Below are 15,083 nucleotides of genomic sequence, written 5' to 3'. Positions count from 1 at the left end.
CAGCGCTCGGCCCCCTAGCCCATCCTAGCCGCAGCGCTCGGCCCAGAAAGTGTCTTAACCTAACCCTAAATAATGCTAAATAAATACTAATTTGGTCATGTACAAAATTGATGGGGGGGGGGGGGGGCCTGGGGAGGGGTCCAAAAACCGTTCAGGACAGACCCTATTTTAATAAAGCGTACATAACACAGCCTAGTGTGCATAGATATTTTAATAAATCTTACATAACACAGCCTAGTGTACATAAATAATATTATAATAAAGCGTAATTAACACAGCCTAGAGTCCATGGCATACATTTTTTGATAGAGTTAATATTTTGATAACCGACTGAAAATTCAAGATTCAAATTTTAAAAACTGACTTTTTTAATAGATTCATATTTTGAAACCAATTTTTCAATTCAAAATCCTACTTTAAAAAATAACTGTCAAACTAAAATCACATATTCAACCCCGATCGCAAACTTGAAACCACATTTTAAAAACCACCAGACAACTAAAAATCAAATTTTGAAAACCGACCGTCAATTATAAATCACATTTTGAAAGCCAACTTCGAAAGAATATTTACCTAAAGCCCAGACATCAGCAGGAAATCCGTGTCCTTCCTTATTAAGCACCTCAGGAGATATGTAGTTTGGGGTTCCACAAATGGTCCTGAATATCCCAAAGTAAAATAAAAGTAGATTTCAAACATCCGTCAAGGTATTTTATGAATTTATCGAGTTTCCACCCAGTCGGCTAAAATTTCATTAAGCTTTACTAGAAGTTCATTAAAGATTAACTGAATAATTTCATCAAACGTAAAAAGAATTTCATCAAACTTAAAAAGAATTTCATCAAACTTAAAAAGAATTTCATCAAACTTTAATAGAACTCAATCAAAATTTAATAAAATTTAATCAAAAGTTACGGAATTTCATCAAAATTTAATAGAATTCAATCAAAATTTAATAGAATTTCAACAAACTTTGATAAAATTTCATCAAACTTTTAGAAATGACTTTTAAAATGTCAATTTTATGAACAGAACCAATAAAAGAGATAGCTACAAAAAAATTCTATGACTCGATAACTTACCCTTTCTTCTCCTGACCGACCCGTGTCGCGAGCCCGAAGTCACCGATCTTGACTCCCATAGATCCCGTCAGGAAGAGATTACCCAACTTCAAGTCACGGTGGATTATATTCTGGGAGTGGATATACTCGACACCAGACACTAGATAGATAGATAGATAGATAGATAGATAGATAGATACCTGTAAGGCTACTTATTGATATATTTTGTTATTGATCCCGACAATAATAACAGATTTAAGAAAATTCTTTTTTTTAAACTTTTTTAAAATAAAATTTTATCAATAAAAAATCAAGCAAAATAAAAGATCAAAAAAATCAATAAATCGCTTAAACAAACCATCAATTAATCAATCGATCAAACCACAAATTGATTAATTAAAAAGCCACAGGATAATCAATCAATCAACCAATGAATGCCTGCCTGCCTACCTAGTTCGTCCATGTAGTATCTCGTCTCTGGTTCGGTGACGACGTGTCTGCTCTTGAGGACATGGACGAGGGACTTCTTGGAGCAGTTCTCCAGAAGGATGTATATGTTATCCGAGTCCTCGAAATTTTTCATGAACTGAACTACATTCTTGTGCAATAAATTCCTAGAGAAAAATATTATTAATAATAATAATAATGTTACCTATGAAGCTCTATTTCTCTAGTAATTTTATCTTTATGATGAGGTTTGGTGATTCTAGATTTGTGAATAATTTTGCCAGCGTAGAGACTATTGTTGCTGAGATCTATCAGTTCATGTACACGCGCAAACCCACCCTAAAAAGATATATAAAAAGATTGACTGACAGATAGATAGAAAGATAGATAGATAGATAGATAGATAGATAGATAGATAGATAGATTGATAGGCAGTTGCCTGAAGAAGTTAAGTTAGGCCAAGACACTTTCTGGGCAAAGCGCTGCGGCTAGAATAGGCTAGGGGGCAGAGCGCCGCGGCTATGAGCAAGGGGGCTTGCATAATTGATAGATAGATTTATATGTAAACAAATTAATCAAAATTGAAGATTATAAAGATAGATAGATAAAAAATGTAAACAAATAAATAGACAGCTGTTAAATTCTGTACAGATTGATAAGCTATGTTATTACTATTCAGATTGGCTTTAGAGTATGAAATTAACTAGAGACGAGAGAGCTTTCTATAAAATTTTATATTTTAGTTCACAAATGTAAAAAGAAAATTATACTTTAAAACTTAGGAAAAGTCCTAATTTTTCTAAAACGCCAGTATATTTCTCTTCAGTATCAATCAAATCGAGAAAGATGAAAATTTATAATTTTCAAGTAAAATATTTCCCTCCCCCCCTGGGCGATTTTTGCCCCCACCTGGCCTTAAAAAAGCTATTATTCTATATCAAGTCTACTACATGTCCCCTGTTTAGCCCATTGTTGTCCCAATTCAAGGACTATATATTATAATGTATCACTCTGTATAGTTCTGTATTACTCTCTGAAGTCCTGAGTAGTCTCCTGAGACTAATCCCCTTTGTAGTCCACTGTAGTCCCAATTCAAGGACTAAATATTATAATGTATCCCTCTGTATGTTTCTGTATTACTCTCTGAAGTCCTGAGTAGTCTCCTAAAGACTATCATTAGTCCTCCGTCAACTTTATTCTCCCTTAATCCTCTCCTAATGTAATCTCTTCTCTGACCTTTATGGTAGTTGCGGGAAGACATGCCAAATAATGCATAATGCATAAAGCTATTATTGTTTATCAAAAAGGGGGGAGGAGGAGCTTTCACATATAAGGGAAAAACTAAGATAAAATTTAGAAATAAATGGCGCGCAGCGCCTGAAAATGTTCAACTACTTTTTAAGGGTGAAAACACCCATTTCAAGATGAGGGAAAGCATATTTTTTACCCACCACACCTGATTTTAACCATTGCTAATAAATCCCAGGGTGGGACAGGGCACCCCCTGGGATGCCCAGGGGGGGGGGACAGGACTACTGCCCTGCGCCTGCATAGGTAGAGATGATTTTAAAAATATCTATTTTGATTGCTAAGAAAATTGAATTAAACCATCATCATTATTAATTAAAAGAACTTTAGAACATCAATGAAATAAAAATCATATTAAAATACATCATTCACTTATTTAAAAGTGTTTCAATCTACATATACAAGCATCTTTACTATTTGAAAATTGTCTCAGGAATAACATTTTGATTTTAGACAAATATAACGAATTTTTATTTTTTAAGGCAAGGACGAAAAAAACGGTTCAGGTGTACTTTGTAAAATAAAGCACTACTATACACCTCATAAAATGCAGTAAAAGGGAGGGTTATTGGCGGGGAGAGGGGGGGNGTGGAATAGAGGGGACAGTTTAAGGAGGGTTGAGAGAGGTAGAGTCAAACTGCATATTTTAAGCATATTTCAAGAATATAACGTAGTAAATAGGTGTGAGTTGTCACATGACCTATATTGACCTATAGTCAGCTACTATAAGATATCAGCTAGAAATATATCTTCTATATAATAAAGCTCTTTGCTCTAATACATATTACATCTGCTAAATCAGCGCAGTGAATTAATAAGCACAATGTCGGCATACAAGAAAATATCTATTATCATCGATTTAGCAAAATGTGATCATGTCTTCATACGTATCTAATAATTTGTATATTGCAGTTAAGTGCTATATTTTTTTTAAAAGGAAAATGATTGCAAAGAAATAAATGTTTATATTTTTTTTTTAAATATGTAATATGTGCTGAAAAAATCTTTGAATTTTAGTTGTTCAAACAATTTTGACTTCTGAGGTATGTTAGCTATAACTGGCCAAACGGCTGGACCAAATTGGCTGAAATTTTATTCCACGGGCAACACCGGGCACTTCAGCTAGTGACCCATATTGACCTGAGGTCAGCTACATGACCTTTATGGACCTAGTCCTACAGTCAGCTTCTGTGAGCCCCCCCCCCCCTCCAAATATGCACAATTCGTTTACGCTTTGCACGCGTGAAGTTTTTCTCATCGGACCTCAATTTAACTAATTAAACTAGTGGAGGGGGGGAAGGGTGAAGACCCCCCGGGTATGAGCTACCCCCACTAGAAAATATATCTTATCTTTACTTGCATCCCCCCCCCTACCATGTTGTCTAGGTTCTTAAATATTCTTTTCTTGAACTCTTTCTCTCTTACTGATAAATCCCTTTTTTTACTTTTAAACTTCTTTCTTTTTCATGTTTTTTAAGTTTTTAAGTTTTTATGTTTTTTCCGTATTTCTCCTCTTTATCCGTATCTCTTTTTAATTTTTCCTCGTTGTTTTAAGACTTTTCCGTCATTTCTCTATATTTCTGCTCAGCTCTCAATGATAATTAAAATTGAATTAAGAAAATAAAATGTAACAATCGGATCTCTTAAAAATGACTGAAAACGTACGTGATATCAATTAAAATGCCGGAATCAAACAACTTAAACCCTTTAAAAATTCGGTAATGGTGAGAGGGCAGTAGAAAAAGTGTATATGTTAGTTCCACATTTATTGAAAATATATTTCGGTCTGGGTTGACCCTCGTCAGTTCTTGAGACCCTTAAGTAAGCAGATATCATCGTCGTTCTATTTTAACTCTTTGATTTATGACAATTTCTCACTTTTTAAAAAGACCCATGGTTAAATAAGATGGTAAAACAAACACATCTTTGTTATCTTTGCTCAAAGGTTTGAAAGTTAATCACTTAACATGTCTTACACCGTTCTTCAAAAAAATTGTAAAGTCATTTTGTAGTTTAATTTTGTTGTATTTATTATTGTCCATCCTGTGTATATCTCTAGATGCAGAAATGTACTAGTTCTGCACACATCTCCCCTATTTGCAAACAAATCTTTTGCAATTTTTTATATTTATATCATTCTGCAAATCTGATGGCTTAATTTTTTTTTTGGCCTGGCTTGTTTAGGTCTAATTCATAAACCATTAATTTTTTGATTTTTTTTCTATTAAAAAAAATGACACAAATCACGTTGTTATAGCAATATAAATATTAATTTTAAATACATGAATCCTAACCCCCCACCCTAACCGGTCCCTCCCCCTCCCTTCCCTCCAACTAATTCATTCATTCATAATTTCCTAGTTGCAACACCCTCTGTCTATTTTATTCAAATCTTAAACAGGTGAGATTCCATTCTTATCCGTCACATAAATCAATACTTAGAATGTAAATAAGGAAGAGGTGAACGTAGGGGATGGGGGGAGGAAGGAAGGTAGAAAAGGAGGGGTTGATGGTGGGGAGGGTAGGGGGAGGGGGAGTGAGAAGGGTATTTTTGACGTCCAACGATGGTTGCAAACATGTCAAAAACCCATAAAAATCAAAGTAAAAAAACAGTCCCAGAGGGGAGAGGTGGGTGATAATTCTTATAGAAAAAAAATGAAAAAAGTAAAAATTTTAAAGAGATAATCTAGTAGCTCATTTGAAGATCAAAATCATACGAATAATCTTTGTCCAAATGACTTTAGAAAAAAATAAGAATAGCAGAGAGAAATAAAAATACCTCTTGAATAAATAATCCAATTGAACAAAGAATTCCTCCAGGGGCTTTCTTAGAAATTTGTTTAGGGAACTCGAGGGCTTAAATTTTTTTTCTTTGCAGAGTGGGGGGCACAGCACTCTTCGGGTCGAAAAACCCCCTGGAAACCTATTAGATTTTACTGACCCGGGGAGGCTAGGCCCCCATAGCCCCCCCTCCTGGATACGCCTCTGAATTCCTCCCTTTGAATAACTCTTGAAAGTGAGAGAAGGTTTTGAAATTCAGCTTGAAATCTGAATACTTGTCCACAACAGGGGGGGAAGGTGGGGGGGTGGAAGGGGTTCACACAGGTCGGGCTCGCAAGCGCGAAGAGGAAGGGGGGGGGTGTAAATGGGTTGTAAGGATTAGTGCCGCTTCTTTCTAAACACTCTGCCAGTGGGCCCTGGAGTTCCAAAAGTTCTCAAACAAAAATATAAATCTTGGTGCAAAACACATGAAAATTCAGAGATCATAAAAAAGGCTAAAAATAATCAAAATTTGTTAGTGAAATCCAGGGCCCCAACTTGACCCATTTATAGGGGTTGGAGGGTGTTTGTTGCTCAAGAATCAAGATTTGAGAGTTCCAGGGCCCAATAATCAAGGATCGAAGGGATCCGGGCCCATATAATGATGAGTTGGGGTTTGCAGGGCTAAAAAATCAAGGATTTGAGAGTTCAGGGCCCGAAAATTAATGGTTTGAAGGTCCATGGCCAAAAATTCTAGGAATTCAGGGTCCATGGCCCAAAATATCAAGGGTTTGAGGGTCAAGGGCCCAAAATATCAAGGGTTTGAGGGTCCACAGTTAGAAAATGAAGAGGTTAAAGAGATCCCGGGGACCCAGTCCAAAGAATCCCCTGGCTGGCTCCTGATTGTTGAGATGATACCATGTAAAGTAAATAGACAAGTAAGCTGAGATCCAGGGTAGATTAATAGGATAGGGTCAGGGGGCACAGTTTAAGAAGATGAGAGGATATATGGGAGATCATACGAAATGGAAAAAATGGGGGGGGGATGGCACAAATAAAGAAGTTAAGATATTTAAAAGAGAAAGAAAGAAAGAATAAAAAAGGATTGAAAAGAAAGCAAACATTTAGATATTTGCAAGTTATTAGAAGACAAAGCGCTTTGTTCGTAACCCCATTTTATTCCTCCATACATTTTTAAAAAAATGTTTTGTCATGTAGAATATTGATGTTTGACTGTAAATTGAAGAAAAAAACGGAAAGATAGGCGAGACTCGTTGAACTGTGAAATATAACATGTTATTGATGAAGTTACATTACAAAGCAAATTGTTTTACTCGTAGCTTAAAAATAACACTTTAGTCGTAATTTAAAGCAAATGCATGTCGATTTCACAACGGCTTCCTTGAAACCTTTTATCTAAGGATAATAAGTGTTTAATTCTGGTAATTCTTTGTTTTCCTGCAGCAAAATGCTCAAGTTTTTAACATTATGAAGACAAATGTCTTATTTCAATTTTGATTAGAAAAAACGTTCAAGGGTGCCATTATTAATCGAACGTGACCCTTTAAAAATAAAGGGTCACTTTCTTCAAATTACGCCGACGGACGGACGGTCCCTTTAGGAGATAAAATTTTCCCGTATTACTTAGAAGATAAAAATCTGTAATCCACTTAATATCATACTAGCTTTATGTTATTGCTTTATAATTCTTAACTATTTGTATATATATAATATACATATATATATTTCTATCTATCTATTTATCCATCTATATATCTATTTAACTATCTATCTATCTATCTATCTATCTACCTACCTACCTACCAAGGTAGACAGGAAACGAAGTATTTTCTCAAGCCATGTCATGACTTGGATACTTGGATGAGGGGGGGGGGGAGAGATCAGGGGGGTATGTGTAAAGATATGATATAGCTTGATAGAGTTAATAAAAGAAATATGGAGATAAAAAACAAGTATACTTATATATGGGTAGAAATGTTTAAGGAGTGATATAAAAAAATAACAGAAAAGGGGTGCAGCAAAATAATTGGGGGAGGGGAGGGGGGTCAAATTTAATACAGGAAGGTTATTTAGAAAAACTTCACAGCTTAACCATGAAAAGAATAGAATAGAAGAGGGAATCTATAAAAAAAAACGTATTAAGGGCAAGAGTGGGGGGGGGAGAAAGAGGGGAGGGGAAGGGTAGGAGAAAAGGGGGTGTTGGGAAAGGGGAAGGGAAGGGTAGGAGAGAGAGGGGGGTGTTGGGAAAGGGGAAGGTGAAGTGAGATGAGTTTAATTAAATATTAAATGTTTTTGGTAAACTTCTTACATACTTTTACTCAACAATAGGATAATAGGTGGGAGGAGAGATAGATAGATAATTGGTTGATAAGCAGATAGATAGATAGATAGATAGTTGGTTCATAAACAGATAGATAGACAGATATACAGAGAGATAGATAGATAGATAGAAAGATAGATGCATAATATATAATTTTAGATAAATAATTTGAAAATATAGCTAGAAAGTTTAAAAACAAAAAAAAATAGCTAGACGATGTCTTAAGAAACACGAATTTAGAAACAAATAGATAGATAAAAGGATAGATATATAAATATATATCTAAGATAATTAGTTAAAATTCTTACCTTTCCTAGAAACCTTCCTCTTGCGTAGTTTTTACAATCATTGATATCTGTAATATATTTCGGGATATCATTCTCACTCTCACCAGACGTATTCAAACCATCCTAGATAATAATAATAATAATAAAAATAATAGTAATAACAATAATAATAATAATAATAATAATAATAATAATAATAATAATAACAATAATAATAATAATAATAATAATAACAATAACAATAACAATGACAATAACAATAACAATAATAATAATAGTAATAGTAATAGTAATAGTAATAGTAGTAGTAATAGTAATAGTAATAGTAATAGTAATAGTAATAGTAATAGTAATAGTAATAGTAATAGTAATAGTAATAGTAATAGTAATAGTAATAGTTAATAATAATAATAATAATAATAATATTAATAATAATAATAATAATAATAACTAAACTAGGTTAGCAGACAAAAGTACTCAATGAATCACAAAGCAAGAACTGTTAATATATTTATCTAACATATAATTGTTTATATATAGGTGAATAGATAAACAAATGTCACATGTAATATCAAATTACAAAATAAACAATTTAAACACACATGCTGGACCTTTTAGAGTTACACATATATCTGTAATTTGGAGCTACAAGCAGCGTATACCCTTTAAACCTTTGTCTTTAATAAGAGTTATAAAAAACTACTATTAGACTGCAGGGGAAGGTAGAATTTATGCAACATTGTGACCTCGTAGCTCCTCTAGTTTTAATTTTACGCAACAGTATGAAAAAGCTTATTTATTCGGTTAAAAATTAAATAAATTTTTTCCTTCTTAACAGCTCTTTAATAGAGGAGTTATGATTGGAAAAAAAAAAAAAATTTTTTACTTGTTATATAGATATTATAATTTAAAGAACTTTAGACCATGAATGTACACAATTATGAGTTACTGAGACTGTGAATCAAAAATACCATTAAACTTTTAACTACTTAAAAATCTAATTAAATATTAGAATAGAAGAGGGAATCTATAAAAAAAAACGTATTAAGGGCAGGAGTGGGGGGGGGAGAAAGAGGGGAGGGGAAGGGTAGGAGAAAAGGGGGTGTTGGGAAAGGGGAAGGGAAGGGTAGGAGAGAGAGGGGGGTGTTGTAACTACTTGAACTACATGAACTACTTGAACTACATGAACTACTTGAACTGCATGAACTACTTGAACATAGAAAATCCAAAAAATCTTTTTTCGATCTTCCTTCAAATGCAGGGAGAAATTTCAAATTGAAACATTTTTTCAATCTTCTTGCAAAAAAATCTTTTTCAAAAATTTGATTAAAAATCACAATTTACAAAGAATATTTAACCTGACTTGTTGTTTTAGCAACTTAACAAGGAGAGAAAAAAGATCAAGGGCAGGTTTGTTTTTAAAAGTTTGCAAGGGGTAAACTAAAGGTCAACAAAACATTGACCATGTTTTCTTTATTTTTCAATCATTATTGCAAAAACAAAGAGAAAGGAAAAGTGAAAAGCTCTCCGCCGGTCTCCGGGGTGAACAAATATTTTTTTAAAGAATTATGATTTTTTATTTTGACGCTAACCAGCTCTACTTTACTATAACAAATAGATTAGAAAACAAATTTGATATGTTAAAATATGGGATTTTATTGATTGCAGTTTGATCAAAACAGTTGTACGATTAAATTTATTCGTGCACTTGTGAATGTGATAAAAGGTTTAAATTCGGGGGGAGTTTTTCTGATGCATTTTTATGAATTTTTGTATAAATTTGACATCAATTTCTTAAGACAGGAACATCAGATGGAACTTTCATGGGTCGCGATCAAGAGCTGAAGGGATTAGCTTTCAGTCCATACCCCCTTTTATTTTTCCTTTACAGTCCTTTTCAATTTTACACAAAAAAAAAGTTTTTAATTAGATTTTTTTTAACTTTTAATGTAAATAACTTTTATGTTATGATGCAATTTTATCAAGGATATCCCAGTAAAAGCATTTTTTTTAATCTTAATCAAATCAAATGACTAAAGTCCAAAGTGCGAATATTAATAGCCTAGTTACAAGACTATGGCAGTGCTTGCCTAGGATGCTGCCAAAAAAAGGTTTTCATTGACATCTCATTCAAATAAAAACTGTTTTGTTTTTGAAAACGGGTGTCAATCGCTAAGTCCATGAAGATAATAGATAAATAAATAGATAGATAGATAGATAGATAGAGAAGTAGATAGATAGATAAATAGATAGATAGTTAGATAGATAGATAGAGAAGTAGATAGATAGAGAAGTAGATAGATAGATAATTAGATAGATAGTTAGATAGATAGGTAGAAAAGTGACGGACTAGAGAAATTCTAGTTTTTGCTCGTATATATCTTGACAAAGAACTCAACACAACACCCTAACCTTATATTTATAAACCTAGTAGTTACTTTATAGACCTAGTAGTTACTTTATAGACCTAGTAGTTACTTTAAAGACCTAGTAGTTACTTTATAGACCTAGTAGTTACATTATAGGCCTAGTAGTTACTTTATAGACCTAGTAGTTACTTTATAGACCTAGTAGTTACTTTATAGACCTAGTAGTTACTTTATAGACCTAGTGGTCACTTCATAGACCTAGTAGTTACTTTATAGACCTAGTAGTTACTTTATAGACCTAGTAGTTACTTTATAGACCTAGTAGTACCTTTATAGACCTAGTAGTACCTCTATTAGTACCTTTATAGACCTAGTAGTACCTTTATAGACCTAGTAGTACCTTTATAGACCTAGTAGTTACTTTATAAACCTAGTAACTTTATATATCTAGTAGTTACTCTATAGATCTAGCAGTAACTTTATAGACCTAGTAGTTCTTTTCTAGACCTAATAGTTACTTTATAGTACAGGGTGTCCCAAAAAACATGGGAATTCAGTGACCAATTCGATATCGTCGTTGTTAAAAATTAGCATTGTAATACCTAATTTCAAAAGCCATAATATAATCATGTCTGCTAGAGTTTCATTTATAAAAACGGTAAATGGCTGTAAAGATGTGTCAATAATGTATCCGCAAGATGAACAGTGAAGACGGACAAGTTTACTCTGTTTGTATACTGCATTTTTCTTGTTTTACTAAGTACAACCGTATGCAGTCAAAACATACAAACAAAATGTGAACATACAGAGCGTCCCATATCATTAGATTATCTCCAATCTTTAACGACAAAATAAACCCTTAATACTCGAAAAACTTATCATTTTCCGCAAGAAAATTCTTATATAAGCCTTATGTTATATTTCAAAATGATTAATTCTAACTAAATTTTCTGATTAGTCCCGAAAATCGTAATTTAGACCCGTTCTCGGTCTAATATGATGTGGGACACCCTGTAGCAGACGAAACTCACAGCTTTCTCAGTAGGTATCACTTTACTAAATCAAAGAATTATTTGAAAAGACGATATCGAATTCGTCACTGAATTCCCATGTTTATTGGGACACCCTGTATAAGCTATATATAAGTATAGCCCATAACTACTTAACTTAATAAATCTGGTTATTTTAAAGCCCTAACCCTAGCAACTATCAACTAGCTACTTCTTAGCTCTAAAACACCATCATTATTATAAACCTATGGATTTAAGGATTAACATCAAAATTTATTATCTCCAGAAAAAAACTTATTTATTCATTATCAGAGAAAAAATAACACAAAAAATCCTGGATAAAAATAGATACCATAACCGATAGATGGATAGATGGATAGATGTATGGATAGATAGATATCGAATTTAATCATTATTTATGAATAAATGAATGAATTAATGGTTGAAAAATAACATCTTTTTAACGTTTTATCAAGTTTGACTTGGTCAGCCTAAAAATAGGCATACCTGATTTTGGTATAAAATCAAAATCTTTCAACACTAACGATTAATTAAAAAATTTTAAAGAAAACTACGAAGGCTTTAAAAACATTTCCAACAAAATAAAAACGTGAATTCAAAAATATTAAAAACATCAACAGTAGATACATGATGGGTTTGTACTAACCCATAATTATGAAATATTTACAAAATTCTGGACATATGTTTTTACTTAAAAAAAAGGCTAAATAAAAAGGTGGTTTGCACCGAACCCCACCCTTCCACCCTTCAATTTTCCCTGTCAAAAGTTGGGAGTTTTTCATCACAATAAAAATTGTATTTTAGTAAATATAAGTAAATTCCAAAATACTGTTTCAACAAGACACAAATATCAAATCAATCTACTTATCTATTAAACCAGAATATATATACATATCTATATATATATATATATATATATATATCTACGATTACAATCTTTCCCACAATACCCGCATGTGCATACCCTCATTATATATTTTGAGGGATATTAACCCCAATAGTAGAATTAATTCTATTGCCCACTGAAACATTGTTTGTAATCAATGATATTAGAAAATAGGATATAAACTAAACAGTATTCAATCAGAATAAAAAGGATAGCATACACTCTAGTATGCCGAGTCCATTAGCATCTGATCCAATCAGGGTTCAGCCATGTGTTTGGTGTTTTATTTTGAACCAATAGAAATTGCATTGCGTTAACATTTATCCAATTAGAGATAAGTCCTTATATCGGCGCTATAACAGTAAATGGAAATATTTACTTCTACTGAAATTATGGTGCATATGTCAGTAATTAATGGCAATGAAAAGAATGAAATAAACAAGCAACCATAGATATTTAAAATAAGGATTATACCAGTAACCATTGATATTAAAAAGGATATATAACAATAACCAATTATATTGAAATGAAGGATAGATAACGAGAATCAATGATATTTTAAGGAAGGGGTAGCCAATGATGTTAATAAGAAAGATAGAAAAGTAACCAACTATATTAAAATAGAACAGTAACCAACTATATTAAAATAGAACAGTAACCAGCTTTATTAAAATAGAACAGTAACCAACTATATTAAAATTGAACAGTAACCAACTATATTAAAATAGAAAAGTAACCAACTATATTAAAATAGAACAGTAACCAACTATATTAAAATAGAACAGTAACCAACTATATTAAAATAGAACAGTAACCAACTATATTAAAATAGAACAGTAACCAGCTTTATTAAAATAGAACAGTAACCAACTATATTAAAATTGAACAGTAACCAACTATATTAAAATAGAAAAGTAACCAACTATATTAAAATTGAACAGTAACCAACTATATTAAAATAGAAAAGTAACCAACTATATTTAAATTGAACAGTAACCAACTATATTAAAATAGAACAGTAACCAACTATATTTAAAACAGGGGTGAACTCGTACTTTATTGCTAGACTATTGCAATGATTTTAATCTGAGAGAAAAATATTCATTTTTGAATAAATTAAGGAATGCTACCATTATTTTATCATTATCTTTTGAAAAAGAAAAAAAATTGAAAAAAGTTATTTTTCAAATAATTGTGAATAGATAATAAAATAACGTCCATTGTCTCTTTAAATTGAGGGTTATAGACGTACATATTACGTAGATAATCCCTTTAATTTTTATCCTCCGAATTTTTTTATCCTCCAAATATTCTTATCCTCCGATATTTTAATACTCCAAATATTTTAATCCTCCGAATATTTTAATCCTCCGATATTTTAATACTCCGAATATTTTTATCCTCCAAATATTTTTATCCTCCAAATATTCTTATCCTCCGATATTTTAATACTCCGAATGTTTTAATCCTCCGAATATTATAATCCTCCGAATATTTTAATCCTCCGAATATTATAATCCTCCGAATATTTTAATTCTCCGAATATTTTAATCCTCCGAATATTTAATCCTCCGAATATTTTAATACTCCAAATATTTGTATCCTCCGAATATTTTTATCCTCCGAATATTTTGTCCTCCGAATATTTTTATCCTCCGAATATTTTTATCCTCTGAAGATACCTTAACACCTCCGATACCGGAGTCTCTGGACAGGTTTTCTTGAATCCTCCCTGGGCTCCCAGATACACTCCCGCTCCCTTGCAGCAGAGCCCGCTCCTTGATCGATACAAGATCGGTGTGACGATCTTTCATCAGCGAGTCTATGTGGCGATCTTTGTACTTGAGGTCCGAATGTCGATCCTTGTATTCGGATCGATCCTTGGTGTACAACTGATCGTGGTATATGTTCCTAGCGTGACGATCCTTCATGCTGAACAGATTGTCGAGATCAAGCGGACCCATAGCAATCAATCTCAGGCAATTCTAAAGAAAAAAAATTATTTTTTTCAATAAAAAGACAGGATTTCAATTAAAACGGCGTTAAAGAAAACGACGAAAATAATGATTTTTATCTTTCATTAAAAAGTGCAATTTTGTATTTGCATAAAAACTTCTTTTTGCAGTATTTGCATCAGTTCTACTAAATTACTTATTACATTTATTGATATTAAAATATTTATCAAACTCATCAATTTCATCTTTTTTTCAAAATTATCACATTTAAAAATTTTCTATTTTTCTTAAATTGTAATCCTTTGCCCTTTTTTCTACTCTTTCACAAAAAGATTTACAGTTGTTACTATTATAAAAAAAAAAATTTTTAGCATGTATGTTTCTCTTTTTAAATGCTTAAATATTTTTTGTCGATCAAGAATATTTTTTAGCTTTCTCGTTTTGAAATATCTCAAATATTTTGTTTGTAAAATGTATCTCAACTTTTTTATCTATTTGATTATCTGTTTCTATGTTTCTCCACTTTTTTATTTACATAAAGATACGAGATTTCTCCACTTATGTTTATTTTCAATACCAAATTATCTATCTATTTATCCAACTATCTATCTAATTATCTAACTATCTATCTATTTATC

At 32.1% G+C, this 15,083-nt stretch overlaps 1 protein-coding gene across 1 annotated transcript in view; it reads right to left on the bottom strand.

Annotated features, from left to right (window-relative positions):
• Nucleotides 1-15,083, bottom strand: part of LOC111700700 (serine/threonine-protein kinase PLK1) — a 22,044-nt gene that overhangs the window by 6,044 nt on the left and 917 nt on the right. The window contains exons 2-7 of the mRNA XM_023471705.1: nt 14,173-14,475; nt 8,226-8,327; nt 1,714-1,847; nt 1,512-1,675; nt 1,083-1,221; nt 574-659 (exon numbers count right to left, since the gene is read on the bottom strand). Coding sequence (XP_023327473.1) covers nt 574-659; nt 1,083-1,221; nt 1,512-1,675; nt 1,714-1,847; nt 8,226-8,327; nt 14,173-14,454 — 907 coding nt within the window. The 5' untranslated portion in view covers nt 14,455-14,475. The remainder of the gene's footprint in view (nt 1-573; nt 660-1,082; nt 1,222-1,511; nt 1,676-1,713; nt 1,848-8,225; nt 8,328-14,172; nt 14,476-15,083) is intronic.

Source organism: Eurytemora carolleeae, unplaced genomic scaffold, assembly GCF_000591075.1.
Source record: "Eurytemora carolleeae unplaced genomic scaffold, Eaff_2.0 scaffold421, whole genome shotgun sequence".
Taxonomy (NCBI): domain Eukaryota; kingdom Metazoa; phylum Arthropoda; class Copepoda; order Calanoida; family Temoridae; genus Eurytemora; species Eurytemora carolleeae.
The sequence above is the reverse complement of the archived record's forward strand: the minus strand, read 5'-3'. Positions and strand labels throughout refer to the sequence as shown.